Source organism: Falco rusticolus, chromosome 2 (assembly GCF_015220075.1).
Source record: "Falco rusticolus isolate bFalRus1 chromosome 2, bFalRus1.pri, whole genome shotgun sequence".
Classification (NCBI taxonomy): Eukaryota; Metazoa; Chordata; class Aves; order Falconiformes; family Falconidae; genus Falco; species Falco rusticolus.
This window is the reverse complement of record NC_051188.1, coordinates 88729884-88745688: the sequence shown is the minus strand read 5'-3', so window position 1 is coordinate 88745688 and position 15805 is coordinate 88729884. Positions and strand designations below refer to the sequence as shown.

General features: G+C 36.2%; 1 protein-coding gene across 2 annotated transcripts in view; it reads left to right on the top strand.

Moving 5' to 3' along the window:
* Positions 1-15805, top strand: part of POLA1 (DNA polymerase alpha 1, catalytic subunit) — a 204035-nt gene that overhangs the window by 83216 nt on the left and 105014 nt on the right. For both annotated transcript variants that reach the window (XM_037377112.1, XM_037377111.1), the window contains exons 32-34: positions 1715-1889; positions 9116-9297; positions 11092-11223. In XM_037377112.1, coding sequence (XP_037233009.1) covers positions 1715-1889; positions 9116-9297; positions 11092-11223 — 489 coding nt within the window. The remainder of the gene's footprint in view (positions 1-1714; positions 1890-9115; positions 9298-11091; positions 11224-15805) is intronic.

Here is a 15805-nt window from a genome sequence, read left to right as displayed (position 1 = left end):
AAGCTAATTTGTGGTGGTGGTTAGTGTCATTGCTATTTCCAGGCTCAACCTGTGTCTTTTCAATTCACAGTCATTGGATCTGGCAGTACCTCTGTTGGATAGATTGGGGAATATCTGTTGGATAGACAGGAACTTTCTGTTTTCAGGTGTTTATCCTATAAATGCTTATCATTATCTCACAAATACAGACTTCACTTCAGATTTAATATTTTTTTAAAGAGTGTAAATTGGATTAGATGGAGCAAGGTATCTCTTAACGCCAAACTGAGGGACCTGGCAATGTGACTTCTACAGTGGACCGCTATTTCAGCTCCTTCATCAATAAAAACTGACAGATACTGTATTTTATTGAGTTCGTAGCTGGCATGCCAGAGCTGCCAAGTCTTATGAGAGCTGGGCCATGGGTACTGCTGAGAAATGGCACAATACAAGAGAAGAATGTACTTGTTGAAAGAAGGGAGCTGAAGGAATTACATTGTAATTATTTTTGCAAAGCAGCTGGATGAGCTGAATAGTCCTAAATTCATTTTGTTCTGAATACAAAGTTGTCTGAAAGGAGTAGGAGGGACCAATGGCTTGCAGTCGTCTTTATTAGTGATGGGTTTTCAGTCCATGGTTGCTGACCCTATTGAAGCCAGTAGCTTGTCTTAACTGTAAAATGAAGGTGTCATATGTTAATGCATTAGTTTTATTTTGCTGTAAAAAAAGGCAAAAAAGAGACTATACTTAGCAAAAAATAAGCTGTAGTACTTCCCCACCCCCCATCCCCATCCCCATTAAGGTTTATTTCTATTACTGAATGCTTGCTAAAATACTGCCTTAAGTTCTGCTCTAAGATTTTTAACACACATGAAAAAAAAATTCTTAGTGTAGCTGTGGACTGAGAATGAGATTCAACAGACTGAATGATTTATGTTTTCCAGAAGAGTACCATCTCCTTAGAATTGATACTTAATTCCTCCATAAATATTGTTTTCAATTTAATTATTGCCTTCCCAAATTGAATTATTTTTTCCTTATCTTCCTCTTTCAAGCTGGAGAAGAATGTCTAGTGTACTATAACCTCCAAGTGGTGTTCATCTCTTGGCTTGAGGTGTCACCATGTGTTTCTTTCAGTATTTCCAAATATTTCAGAATTTGCTCTTTCAAATCAGTGCTGCTGCCTCTGTCATTTATTCACATGCCAATGAACGATGGTCTATTCTCTGACCATTCATTCTATTTGTTTCTCTGTAGAATCAAAGAATATAAATTTCCTAGCAAAACAGCTACAGTTTTGATATCCACGACTTAGAATTTGCTTGTTGTGCAAAATGATAATGCTAGTTTAGTACAAAGTGAATCCAAAATGCATATCCTCCATGTATTTTTAACTGGGCTGATGGTTACAATGTGTTTTCATTGTGCATTTCAGAATTGACAGATGGGACTGTTTACTCTGTCTACTCTTAGTGATTTGCACGTGTAGGCTGCAATAATACAAGCTGGATTTACATTCTTGAACTTGCTAGCTGATGCCAGCATCAGCAATGCAATTTTTTTTTACTACTACTGGATTTGTATCAGATGCATAATAAATCAACCAAGAAAGAATAATTGTGTAACAATTTTGCATTAAAGTAATGCATACTATTTGAAGCACAATCCTTTGTATAGACTGAATGTGGATTTTACTTTTTTCCACACTTTGTTTCATGTATGTCTCCTGTCTTAGGATGGATCAGATCTCAGTGCCAGCCAGCGAGCATATGCTCCAGAACAGTTGCAAAAGCAAGACCATCTTACTATCGATACTCAGTACTACCTGTCACAGCAAATACATCCAGTAGTTGCTAGAATATGTGAGCCCATAGAGGGAATTGATTCTGTTCTTATTGCAACGTGGTTAGGTAAGTATTCTAAATTTGGTTTATTTAAAGAATTACAAGAGACAAAGTGAGAAGTTTTAATGTATGTTTCTTAACAGAAATGCTTCCCTAAATCAGTCTTTTTACAATGAACAATAGCTTGTATTGCAGTCTGTAGAAAGCAGCTTGGATTGTGTGTTTCTATGACTTTTGCAGGATACAGTTTTTTCAGAAGGTGCTTATTAAGGGAATTTAATCTTATAATCCTTTTTCAGAGTTGCAAAAATTTACTGTTCATAAATGACAGTCTTTGAGATTTTCCTGAGTCACTGAAGTAGTTCTGGAGTGTGCATCCAGAACTAGCATTTTTCCAGAGAGAAACCCTAGCATCTCAAGCAACTTCCCAGGGAGAAAGTAGTCATAGTTATAATGAAAGTATACAGTTTTTTAGCAGGGTGTAAGTGAAGACTTCTGTTTGCTAGAACTGACCTAGTGGATAATGGAAACATAAAACCTTAGTTAACACTCTTGCCTGCTCCACATGGAGGAGCAAAGTGGCAAAAAAAAAAAAAAAAAAAAAAAAATGCTATAAAAAAATATGTGACTAATGCAAGTGACCCACAGAATCACTATTTTTTACTCAAATGAGCAACAGGGAATTGATTTTGATAGAGTTGTTTTTCCTCTGAAGAGGATGTCAAAGGTATTAGAATTAGATTATTTTCTGCCCAACTCTGATTGCCTCCATCTTCTCCATTCCACAGGCCTCTTACCTAGAAAGAAGTATAGGTGTTGAAAAATTGTTACCAGTTCTATTGTGTCTCTTTCCGTGAAAATACAATCTCTGTGTGTAACCCTTTTTGTGTTGTTTCCTCCCTAAAATCGATGCACCAACAAACATAATTGACCTCCTTGATAAACAGAAATTTTGTGATTTGTATCCCACATCTAGTTCATTATTTTTTAAACTATTACTCAAGGACATGGAAAAAAGTTCTTGATCTTGGTGGCTGCTCTAATTCTTGGCAAGACTGTCCTCTCCTACAAGAGAACGCTTTTGGAGAGTTGCACTGCATCAGTTTAATAATCCCGTTTGATGCTATGCCCGTGTCTGCAAAAGTTCAGACCTGCAGAAATTTTATTCATAATTCTGGAACACTCAAAAGAAGAGTTGGTCCTCAGCATTTTGTGTTTAGGCAAGAGCCAAGATCCAGGATTTGGCCACTTACAACCAGCTGGCAGGTTGTTGCCTTCAGGACTATTCTGACCTGGTACACTGCAAAACTGAAAATTTTGCTTTTTCTGGGGGGCTGCAAGGGTATTTCTTGGAGGTGTTTGGTGTTGCAGTGTATCCTCAACAGCTCTGAGGCTTTGAGGATGTGTCAGTCCTGCTTCACACATGCAGGCTGACCATACAAATCATTCTGTTCATGTGGTGCAGGGCCTTGGGTATACCATTTTCCCTTGATGTCAGAGTGGACTATGTGGTATGCCTGACTGAAAAGGTCAAGCACGCTTGGTTAGGTTGAAGTGGTTTAAAATAGGCAGTAAACTTGCACTTCATTTAGGTAGAAGACAGGAAAGAATTCTGAAGTTAATATATTTTATTTGGCAAAGATCATTAGTTTTGTAGAGTGAAGCTCAAATTCAGACTTGTTCCATATTAACAACAGGTCAGATATTCAGAAAAGACTAGCTCCCTTCAAGCACCTAAATGAAGGGCCCAAATCTTAAGAACTATGCGCCACTTGCATCTAATGTTTGCAAATGCCAGTGCTGCTTTTTGTGCTATAGTACATTCAAGATGAAAATTTCTTTTATGATCTGTAATAGCATCATGCAGCTGAGAGTTTATTAATAGTACACAATTGTCAGTCTGAAAACCTGTATGTATCTATTACAATCCTAGGTCTGAAATGTGTTCAGTTTGACCTTGCTGTGCTGTAGAAATGTTATATCCTTCTCCAGCTTTGTTTTCTTGGGAATGCTTAAATTGAGCTGGGGGGTAAAGTCAAGTCTTTTTCAAAACTTCTGCTCTGCTTAGTTCTACATATAGCACTTAATCAGAGTCATACATTGTTGCAAGCTAAAGTTATCTTACACCTTTTGTTTAAGGGTACTGGAGGGAATAGTCAAGTGGTTTTGTTTCAAAGAAAGTTAAAATAATTTACAAGATACAAAAGCCTACAAGATACTTGAGCCCAGCTTGCTAAAACAAGCAAACATGGAAACTGTTTGCTGTTCTGTGTTGCTAAGCTGGGCATTTTTGCTTAGTATTTTCATCATGTTACACACCCAAATTCCTGTTGTTTTTTCTATATTGCAAAAGAGCATGTTTTTCTTTTCTGAAGAAGAAAGCTGGTGTGCTGAAGGATGAGTCCAAGTGGACCAAAACTTGGTTGTGTTCTCACTGTGTGTGTCTTCCTCTGCCTGATTTGCTTTATTGTTATGTAAGGTATGTGTCTGTATGGAGAGAATGGTTGTAGAAAAAAGATCACGGTTGCATATTTGGCAGAATCCCTTTGTAAGGTGAATATTTCATTGACATGTCACTGTGTTAGTCCAAGTAGATAAAATTGAGCTCTGCTTAGGGAAGCTTGGCTCTGTCAAAATGATGAAAAGTTCTTTGTTCCGTCTGTGCTCAAAGCAAGTTATTTTAAGCTAGTTTAGATGCTAAAGAACAAAAGCAAATAAAAACACCTAAAATTTGCAGAGAACTCCTTAAATATCATATTTATTCACTATGGAATCAAGCTGAAAATTGCCTTTTATTTTTGGATGTTGTAGGATGTCTGTCTAGCCTTTGAGAGATGGAAAGTCATTGTTCCCAAAACCAAGAACCTTATGGGCATACTCCTGCATTCACTGTTTTTCTTGAAGTTCTTGAGGAAAAGCAGTGTGACAAGATGAGGATTGTCAGGGTTTCTGAAACTAAGTAAAGTGTGCAGTCTGATTAGTAGTATCATTCAATAAATCTGAGCTTCTTAAATGCTTGGAAACCTTACTTACTCATCTTGAAGATAAGTATAGCTTTTAAATGAAGAGAATTGTTCTGCCAGTACAGTTCTTTTAACATATTTAAACTAAGGGGGTTTTGTTGATATGTACTGCTCCTTGTCTCAAAGATTAAGATCACATCTTACTTCTGTGTTGTCAAAAGTATCTAAACATTATGGAAGCAGAGTCATTTAACCATGGGATTTTTGTAGTTGTTAACAGCATAACATAATTTTCTTTAAGTTATGGAAGTTGCTGACTGCTGTCCTAGACTGTGTCCTGTTCTTCTGAAAGAGACATGTGCTGCTGACTTACTGGTGGATGCTGGCAGTGGTGCTCTGCGGGTTGCTTGGCGTTGGAGCATTTCTTAGGAAGGCTGTCTAATTATAGAGAGTCATTACTGGGTGCTGACGATTAAGAGTACTTCCTGGTATCAGTTCCTCCTGCCCTGCAGTGTTTGCCTGTTGGCTGCTCCTTGTAAGGAAACCCACCACCTTAAAGATGCTGTCTTCTCTTTTTTTTTTTTTTCCCTCTTCTTCCTAGAGAGTCATTTAGTAAGTGTCTTTAACGTCGTATTTAGCAGCTACTCTGACTCTCCTGACAGAAACCAGGACAGCTGAGCTCTCCTTGTAGCATGCAGGCATTGTATCAGGTTCTGTCTGGTTTTATTGGTTTTCTCACATTTTAGGGAGTGAAGTGAGAGTAGAATGATGGAAATTAAGATTAAAGTAACGGCAAAACGTCATGAAAATACAATAATAAACCCCAAAGTGTATGAATGATGCTGTTTGTGGCCTAGCTGGGGTTTTTTGAGATGCTCTAGACCCGCTTAGAAGCGGAGAGTGGCTGAAGTGTGGCGTGTTCTGCCTGTGCAAGAGGCCGTCGTAAGGACGCCGTGCAGAAGGCACCCTAGCTTTGCAGCTCAGGAGCGTGTATTTTTGAGAAATGTAAAAAGGCGTGTGTTCCCGAGGGCAGAGGCCTTGGCCGCCGGGGTTCGGTTCAAGCCGGGCCCGGCGCCGGCCCCGCCGCGCCGCCCTGACTGAAATGCGCGGCCGCAGCCTGGAGGTGGCAGCACCGCATGGCGTTTCCCTGCCGCTCATAAAACGTCTAACGGGCGGAGGTACGGGCAGGGAAACTTTCCCTGCTTCCCGGCTACCCAGCGGCTGAAATCCAAAATCTGAGGGAAAGCCCTGGGGCTTTGTTCAGCGGCCTGCGAGGAAAGCGGCCGGCGGGCTGCCAAACGCCTGCCTGGGGGGCTGGGGCCGGGGCCGGGGCCGGGCGGCCCGCCTTGCTGCCGGCTGCGCCCCGGCCCTGGGTAGGGGCGGGTGCGGCAGGGGCCTGCGTGGCAAGGCGCGTAAAAACCCGCTGCAGAAATGTTATTTTTAAGATACTGTGATTAGTGAAATTTATTCGACCTTTTTCCAGTTTCCTGTGTGACCTAGTTAGTAAATGTTGCTTGCTAGTTAGTAAATGTTTTGATAATTCAACTAAATAATTCAGGAACAAGTCGTGGAACTTCTTATTATTTGCTTTTGTCACCCTGACTTCATCGGCGTATTTTTAATGTTGCGTTTCTTTGTCATGCATGCCACCTTGCAGTTTTGGTGGGGTTGGAAAGCTTACCTGCGGTGTAGGTAATTTAGTGATGTGGGATGTGGACTTGGTAATTTAATGATAGCCCTGAAGATTTTCATGTCAGAGTAAGTCAAAGTGACTTTGATTTTTCTTGATGTCATGGCAAAAAAAGAAGAGTTCAAAGAAGTTCACTGATTACTCTCATCCTATTAATTTAAAAATTACCAAAATCAGATAGTATTTTTTTCCCCTCACCCATCAGATAGCTCCTGTTTTCTTTACCAAGCAGAGTGATATGACCGGTGTGACCTGGCCTGAGAGGATACTGGTTAGTGTGGTGAAATGGAATAACTGAACCAACTAACTATTCCTGAGAGGAGATAATAGATAAAATAGGTCCCAATTCCACAAGATAATTAAGGTAGGCATGTTCTTTAAAAGCCTGAATTGTAGTCCCTTTGATTTCACTGGGGCTGTTTGCACACCAAAAGTTAGATGTAGGCTTGAATCATCACAATATTTTTCTTGTTTTCTACAGCCAAAGCAACTAACAATGTTCAGAGATAGGTGTGATTTAAATTCTTCCAATTAATAACACTTTTTTTTCTGTTAAATTATCAAATGCCCAGATTCTTATTTGCTGTCACTGACTTTGACTGAATACTAGAAAACTGCAGTTGTCTGAAGATCAGAATTTATGTCCTTTTATCTTTACTTTAGTGAACTACTTTGCTTTATATTTGCCTTTTGGGAAACTACCAAAGGTAGATTTCTAGCAGAACTTTAATGGCATCTATATAGGAAAGTTGCAGTGATGTTTTTTCATTCCACATCTGAACTCAAGAGTAAATTGAGAAATTTTGTTTGTATTCACCATTACTATTTCAGGTCCAGTCTACTGTATACATAGTTGATTTTTTGTAAAACCTTAATACAATACTTAAGCCCCCTTTCTAAACTTTTTATCTGCTACCTGTGTGTTGCAGAACATACTCTTTGTTTTCTAAAACAGCAAATATATTACCAATCCTTTTAAAAAAAAAAAGGGGGGGGGGAGGAAAGAAAGGAAAAAACCCAAACAAAACCCCACAATCTTTTTGGGGGTGTACCATATATAGCAGAGTATAAAACAATCTATTAGCAATGTTTTTTAATTTGTTTGCACTTCTTTTAATAAATAGTAGAGAACTGTATTAAAAGTGTAAGAACCTCTTGGAGGTGAATTATTATCTTTATCCATTGACATCTGTTTTTTTTTTTTGATAAAATCAAAATTGAGACGCTTAATTACATTTTGTGAAGCCTTGTGTCTATCAAGATCCAAATAAACTTCTTTGGCCATGGAATTTTTCCTTGTCCTTGAATCTGATGATTGCAAAATAGAAATTCAGAATAGCAATAGTAAGGTCACACATATCCATCTTTCATACAAAGACAATCTATATCTGCCTGTATAACACAACTGTTTATATGTGAAATAGTATTTGTCTAGCTTAACTGAATATTGTTGCCAAACATTGTCTTTAAGTCTCTTGGTACTATGTAGTAAGGTTAAGAAGAACTGTAAAATCTAGCTTCACTTCCTATTTGTAATCTTTCTTGCTTTTTCTATAGTAATTATTAGATTTGTTATTGAAATTTATACAAGCTATAAGTTATTATGTGGTAATCTGTTACTTGGCTTAATCAGACTGTTAAAAATATTTTTTAAAGTGCTTCTTTTTGATCTTAATAATAATAAAGTAAGCTATCGTTTTATGAATGTTTTCTTCTACATGCTCGTTTGATTAAATTTTTTTTCCTAGCATGTGCTATTTGATAGACTTAACAAAAAAAACTGAAAATGGGATACATGGACTTCTAAACGGTTGCACATGACAAAGGATGACAAAACCCGTAGATTTTTGTTAAGTTTACTTTGGCAGTCTTATTCCTAGGGCAGTGAACTTCGTGCTTGCTTGCTTATTTACTTATTTGTGGCTGAATCAGTATTTTTAGGGTCTCTTTTGTGTATTTATTTGTTTAAAATCTTGAGTTCTGGCAATCAAAAATAAAGCATTTAGTCTCCAGTGCAGCCGTTTTAAATGGTGCTGCTGAATTTTAACCACTGCATTAGACTGAAACCTACATGCTGTTAACCACTGAGCCAAAATGAAATCGACCACTGCATTGAAATCAGAGTTGGCAGTTGTATACGGACTTGAAGGAGTTGGTAATAGCAGTGCACCCGTGTTTCTTTAATGGGGTTTTTATTCTCTGTTTTCAGTTTTAATGGTAACGTTTTGATTTAAAGACTGTTCCTTAATAATGATGCACATTTTTATTGAAATATTTTCAATGTAACTTAAGAAGAAAATAAAAATAAAGCCATCCGTTAGAAGTGGTTTCCTCAGAAACAAAATGTTCTGTTGCATACTCCCATGATAGTGCAGTGTGCTTGCTTTATTTATAAAGCAATCTTGCGTAAGAAGAGAAGTAAGAGGATTACTTCATGTTTCATGAACCTCTATTCGTGGTTAAGAATTGTAAAATGTATTTATGTTTTATAGAGCAAGTTTTGCTAAGGAGATATTTTCAGCTTCTGAATTTGCATTTTGTAACTTTCTTTTGAATCTGCTTCACCAAGCATATGAAAAATGAGCCTACTTGCATGGTTGACCTCTTAGTCTTTTGAAATTTTTGTTTCTTATTAATAGGACTGGATCCCTCCCAATTCAGAGTCCATCACCATTACCATAAAGATGAGGAGGATGTTGCCTTGGTTGGTGGCCCAGCTCAGCTCACCGATAAGGAGAAATATAGGGATTGTGAAAGATTCAAGTTTTGCTGCCTCAAATGCGGAACAGAAAATATTTATGACAATGTTTTTGATGGCTCGGTTAGTTCTTTTTCTGTTTCATTCCTGTTCATCGGTGAGGGAGAAAAATACTTGTAGAGAGAATGGCTTTTCAGATAAGATTCATATGATGTAGGAGAAGATACCATATTGTTTGAATCCTGCTATTTATAGCTTTGGAACAAAAATTTGCTGATAGGACAGTGCTGAAACATTTTTCCCACTTTTGCATTTCATCATGCAGAACATGTGATATTGTCTGGCTTCATTAATCTGTTTGCCCACAGTTGTGAATGATTGTTGGTATAACTTTTTAAGGAATCCTTATCTTAACACCTTAGTAACTTCCAGTTCTCTATTTAATGAAACTTTCATATGGCAATGGCAGTTTCTTATCCTAAATCATATTAATTGGAACAAAGTGTTTTTGAAACTTGTGTTTATCTTGCTACATCCCACCTCCCTTCTTGACAGTAATGTTTTCCTGTGTTATCTTTCCTTCTGTCTTTGTATATTGAACATAAAAAGTCATAAGGGTACATTCTTGTTGAGAAGTTCTGCCAAAAAATGTATCTCTGACCTTGGATCACAACTTGAAATAGGGCCAAGTATTTAACTCTGCAGCGATGTTATGTATGTATTAGTCATTGGCAAATTAGTGAGCTTCAGAGTAGTGAAAACCTTGAAAATGAAAGCAAATAAATCTTTTATCTAAATTAAAAGTAATTATTTTAAGTTAATTTGGACAAACAGCAGATGTTTTGCATTTTTTTGAATCAAAATAAAGCAGTCTTTGGAAGCAAGCAAGACACAAATCAAGTGATCCTTTGTGAATCCTTGACTTTTGTTCATTACAGCTGTAAATAAGATAGTTAATTGCATGTAGCCTTGACAGCTTGCAGATGGGCTGGCTAACTGGAGAGAAGTGGATGTCAAAGTCCTTAAAAAACCTCAACAAACCAGCAACAAACAACCCAAAACAAAAAAAAAACACCCCAAAACCCCCCACAAACACCAAACTTCCCCCACCAAACAACAGAACAAGCCCCTAAACCAAACAAAAAAACCCCGCTCTTCCACCTGGAATTTAGTGTTGGACGGGTGGGGGGAGAGCTAGCCAAGATGACTCACAAAAGCTAAGGCTTACCTTGAAAGTAAGTTTTCTAAGAGTTGTGTAACTGTCCAACCTACCAGGTTGTTCTTACTTTAACGAGACTTGTACCAACCTGCTTTCAACTGTTCAGGCATCACTTCCAGGTTCTAAAATTTTAATGTCAGGTGTTCAGAGGTTTTCAAAGTAAGGGGAATGAGATGGTGTAAAACTGTAAGAGCTATTCTGTCCACTTGAAGAAAATAAAAGATGATAATGTCATTCTTGCTTAATGAGGTTTGTCTCTACCACCCCATTGGTAATTTCATAATTGGTAGCTGTAAAGTTGATTTCAGTGTTCTGGTCCGTGGGCTTGAGCAGAGCTTTGATGTTCCTGATAAAAAAACAAACCTGTGCTGTTTGAGGTGAGACAGGGGAGTGTGATTTGTCCATAGATTAAATTTTTTACTCAACATAATTTTGTGAATTATTTATTTTTGTAGCAGGTGAAGAAGCATGTTCTCCAAAAGTCCTTTCATTAAGAAGAGAAGGGGAAAACTTTAGGTCAGAGAAGTCTTTATATGGGTGTGGCCAACTGTGATCTGAAGAAAGAAGTCCTAGATATTAGAGGCCCTTTAAGACTGTTCTTTTTTAAAAATATGTATTATGTCTTAAACTCCTTAGATAACTTCTGCTACCTTCACCTGTTGTAATGATGCCTGCTGTTTTTACACTTATGTTTTCAGGGGCGATTTATTGAACTCAGCTTGCAAAGGTGCAGTAAGACTGAATGTCAAGAGCCTCCTTTCAACTATGTGGTTCAAATGAACAACAAATTACTGTTGGATATTAGACGTTACCTCAGAAAATACTATAATGTAAGTATTCAGAAAATATTCTGCCATATGAAATGAGTTTTTTAAGTGGTGCTGAATTTTTAGTGACTGTTGTGTGGGTTTTTTATTGTACAGTCTTAGGTAATAGCGTGCAACATCTAAATCAACTTTATAAAAAAAATCAATTAATGATTTCAAATATTAATTTAGAATGTTTGTCTTCTCAGTTCAATCTCAAGCCAAGGTGGTCAGATGTATTTAAATTTTTGTAACTGTGTGTGTCAGCATTTGTACACATGTAGTTTTCGAGATTTTTAGATGAAAAAGTGCAGAGTTTATTACCTTAATGCTTTTGAGTAAATGTATGAAGCCTATTAAATATGCAGATATCAATTTCTCATGCAACTGAAATTTGATTCTCTTTCTCCAACCCCAGCTGATGTATATTGTATTAGAATGTGAAAAGGAAAACTGAATGTAGCTCTGTAAAAATTCTTTGAAGGACAGTAGGAAGGGAAATACTGTGAATCTTTCTTCATAATGATTGGGAGGGGGAAAAAAGAGGAGAAAGATAGGTAGTTAATTAATTTTATTATTCTCTTTTTTGGGGAACAGTGCAAGAAATCCAGAGTGCTAATGGTAGTGGTTGGCTTTCTATGGCACTGTGGGGGGGTGGGAGGGAAAAGTGTAATATTTGAATTTCCTATCACTGCACTGTCCAAACTAGTGACTGGTTAGGAAAAAATCTGCCGTGACTTTTAAATTCTATCAATACGTTTTGTATCTAGTGTGCTGGAAACATCATATTTTCTGAATTGACAGCTGGCCATTTTGGTCAGATTTTCATAGACTTTGTCATCCTGTTGCCTGCCTGCCTGCCTTTTTTGGTTGTCCAGTGTTGTCTGTTTTCACAGCTTCAGGACAGACATCACTTTTTGAAGGCACTCATAAACTTTGGGTGCTCATAACCTTTGATATGCTCAAAAATGTAAATTGTTTTTTTTAAAATTTGACCTGTAAATGAATGGCTTACCTAATTTGTGGTGTGTTTTCTGAAGTATTACAACATGCTTTTGCAGACAGCAGATGCAATGCTAAGAATTATCTTTATAGTTTATTTATCAATATAATTTAATACTAAGTGTGCATTTTGTGTTATCTTTTTTCTATATTGTTATCGTTACCTTCTTACTTTCTATATTATTATCTTCTGCAATTGTAGGTGTTTCCTAAGCACTTTTCTGGAAATATAATAATTTCTGAATGTATAAATACTTGTTTTTGAAGGTCTTTGCATCAAAAAGAGCACAAAACTTTCTTAGAGTATTTAAATTTTGGCAGTATTTCACAAGGTAGGGATAGATTGTTCCTTTTAGTTGAAGTTAAAGGCAGATGACTTGGGCAGGTGAAGTTACCAAAACGCGCGATCTCATGTTACTTTATTGCAAAGTCCAGATGGCTACAAAATCTATCATTCAACTGAAATCACTATACATATTATATTAAATTATACTATGTGTTATTTCATATGTCAAGGTAACATGTTTACAGACTGCTTTTGTATAAAAGTTGCTTCTGATTAACTTTTTAAAATATAATGGATGTACATTATGATAATACACAGTGCCACATGCTAAGTAATTTCTGGCATATACTGTGCTAGGAAACATGCGTAAGACGTGGAGTAGTAAACGATGAATGAAGGAAGATACATTTAGGGCAGGAAAAATTCTTACTACTGATAAGAACAAAAACTGGTATATTTTACTCTGGGTTTTTTGTTTTTTTTTTTACTTTTTTTTTAAGACCAAGCAGTGACCAAACTGTAAAATGATTGAATATTACAATTTGCTTATATTGTATTAAAATCTGTTAAGTGTTTTACTGCATGATATAGAGAATAATGAAGTGTCCTTCAAAAGGAATTTATTTGTCCTTGTAAGTAAAAACTTTATAAACTTGGTTATTTTTTTAGTACTGAGAATTTACTTTTAACTTAGCTGTAATAACAAGGTTTAAAACTACTTTTTGACTATGGAACACATTCAGACTCTGGAAATGTGAGATTATTTTATTGTAAAAGGTAATTTCTAAATTGCACAATAATTTTAATTTTAAACAGGGCTTTCCACGGAGTTGGGCAAGTAAACTTCTGGTCCTGATAGCTCTTAGAAAATCAGATGCTATGAATTTTAGTTTATTCCTTTCGTCAAGTACTAGTGACTGTATAACAGCTGGAGTTGAAATTCATCAAATGGGTGTTTGCACTAATACATATAATCCTGTAAACTATAAAGACACACCCAGAAGTAGTATGGCAAAGAACTGTCTGAACAAAACGTGATGAACCTTTGAGATGCTTATTTAACAGTCTGCTGTTGCAGTGGTTGCATCTGAAAGGCGCAGAAGTACCAGTTTAAAGTAGACAAATATATTGTCTAACTTTGTCACTCCATTAAATTCTGGGGTTTTAATATTTTTTTAGATAGTACTGTTGTTTGTGTATTGGTCAAGTGATACATAATACAAAAACATAAAATACGAAAATGAACTTTTTAATCTTTAAAGTAATGAGCTACATTTTGTGATGATAGCCTTATCAGAGCTTTTGGCCTGATCCACAGCTCACTGAAATGAGTAAGCTCACTTTTTTCAGTGAGCTTGGAATTGGATTTTTTTTTAAGCATTTAATATTATTACATGTTGTTTCCTTTAGTCTGTTGAAATGCTTTTATATGTGGCTGTGTAAATTTAGGAGCAGGGGAGGAGTGCTGTAGAATCTAAAAGGGGAAAATCTACTTGCCCTTTTTGGAACATGAAACTGGTAAATACAATGGTGATATACTTCTTCCCATTAAAAAGACACAAATGTAAGTGCGTAATGTAATTTTGTAAGCCTCCTACAATCCCATTGTTTTTGCAAATTACTTGCCTTTATATAGAATTTTCTGTTTCCACAATAATTTTTTGCCATTAAACATTGTAATGTTTTATATCTGTCTTCCATATCATATCTACCATTGCTCCAGTATTTATGGATTTCTTAATAGCATTAACAAAATCAATCTCAATAATCTTATTCCTGACTGTAAATACAGCTAAAAAATGACTGCAAAGATTTTATTTCTTTTCAGAAATGCATTATTCTATGAGAGATTGATCCTGTTGTGTGCTTGCTTTTTTTTTTTTTTTTTTTAATTCTGCTTCAGAAGAGCAAATAGATGAAAAGAGAGAAATGCTAGCTAATCTAAATTGGGAAATGAAGAGGGCTTTTTTAAGCATGAAAATTTCATCATCTTGTCAGCTGGCAGAATGCCTGCTGTGTGGATTCACAAAGGCTAAGAATTACACTTTCATGAAATTTTCCTCACTAACTGCCCTGGTTAATTTGAAAGATAACCCACTGTTCTAATTCATTCCTCAATTGGGCGGTGCAGGTTTTATCTTTGATCTGACAAAGCATTTGTGTTAATCGTTTTGGCCCTCTACTAGACACTCTTGGGATTGTGCTTTTACAATAAATGTGTCTGTGATAGCTCTTTAGTCTATTATACTTACAATAGATCCATAGAACTGGTAATTAATTCTGTACTGCTTTGGAAATGGGGAAGAATAGGTGTAGCTCTGTCAAGTGCTGCTGGGAAGTTTGTTTAGCTAGTTCATTTTTGAAGTGTTACCCTCAGCCATCAATGAAACATCCATGCTGGGGAATGGGTGAAAGCTGAAATCTGCAAGCATAAATGCAAAAACTGACCAACTCTGTTATATAAAGAGGGTGTTATTTAATTTATAGTAAGTGGATCTAATTATTATGATGGAAACTGTTTTGTGTTTCCCACTAGAATATTAAAATAGTCATTTTTGAGCACTTGGTAAATAAATGCAAACTCTTAGATCCCCTTTAAAATGTCCTGTAAAAATCAGTATTCACATTCATAAAATTAATCCCTTATCTTACTCAGCTCTTGAGGTTTTAGTTTTGCCAACTAAAAAGAACTGAATAAAAACTCCCAACATATTGCATATGCCTTTTGAGCAGTATCAAAATACACACTGAACTGGTTGGACTGGGAAGCTCTTGTGTATGAAGCAGCAGGTTTTTAATCTTGTTTTTAAATATATACCTGTTGTATTATTAGTAATATTTTTCTAGGTGAAGACCTGTTTTTATAGAGATGTTCTCTATATGTGGTCTAGTTAATACTGTATGGCATCTTTAGATCTTTTTATGTTTTTCAAAATGCATAAAATGATGCAAACTTTAAAAGAGTTTTAAAAAATATTGAAAAAATCTTGGTCCAACCTGTATTGCACTGGTTTTGTTTTACATTTTTTTTCTACTGGACCACTGTAGCCCACAAGGCAGAAGTGAGTTGGAAGGCTATTGAACTGCTAAATAACTTTATACTGTTCAGCTGTGAAAATTCAGTGTTCAATAGCCCTCAAAATTTCTCATTTCTTACCTGTGGTGGGGTGGTCTACTGCTTGCACATTAGGTTGCAGTATAAAAGCATGTTGGTACTCTTTTCAAGATCTTTGAATCATTATTTTAAATATATATATATGAATATATATATTGCTGTTCTGACTATTGTATATATGTTCTTAGGTTTTGCATTAGTAT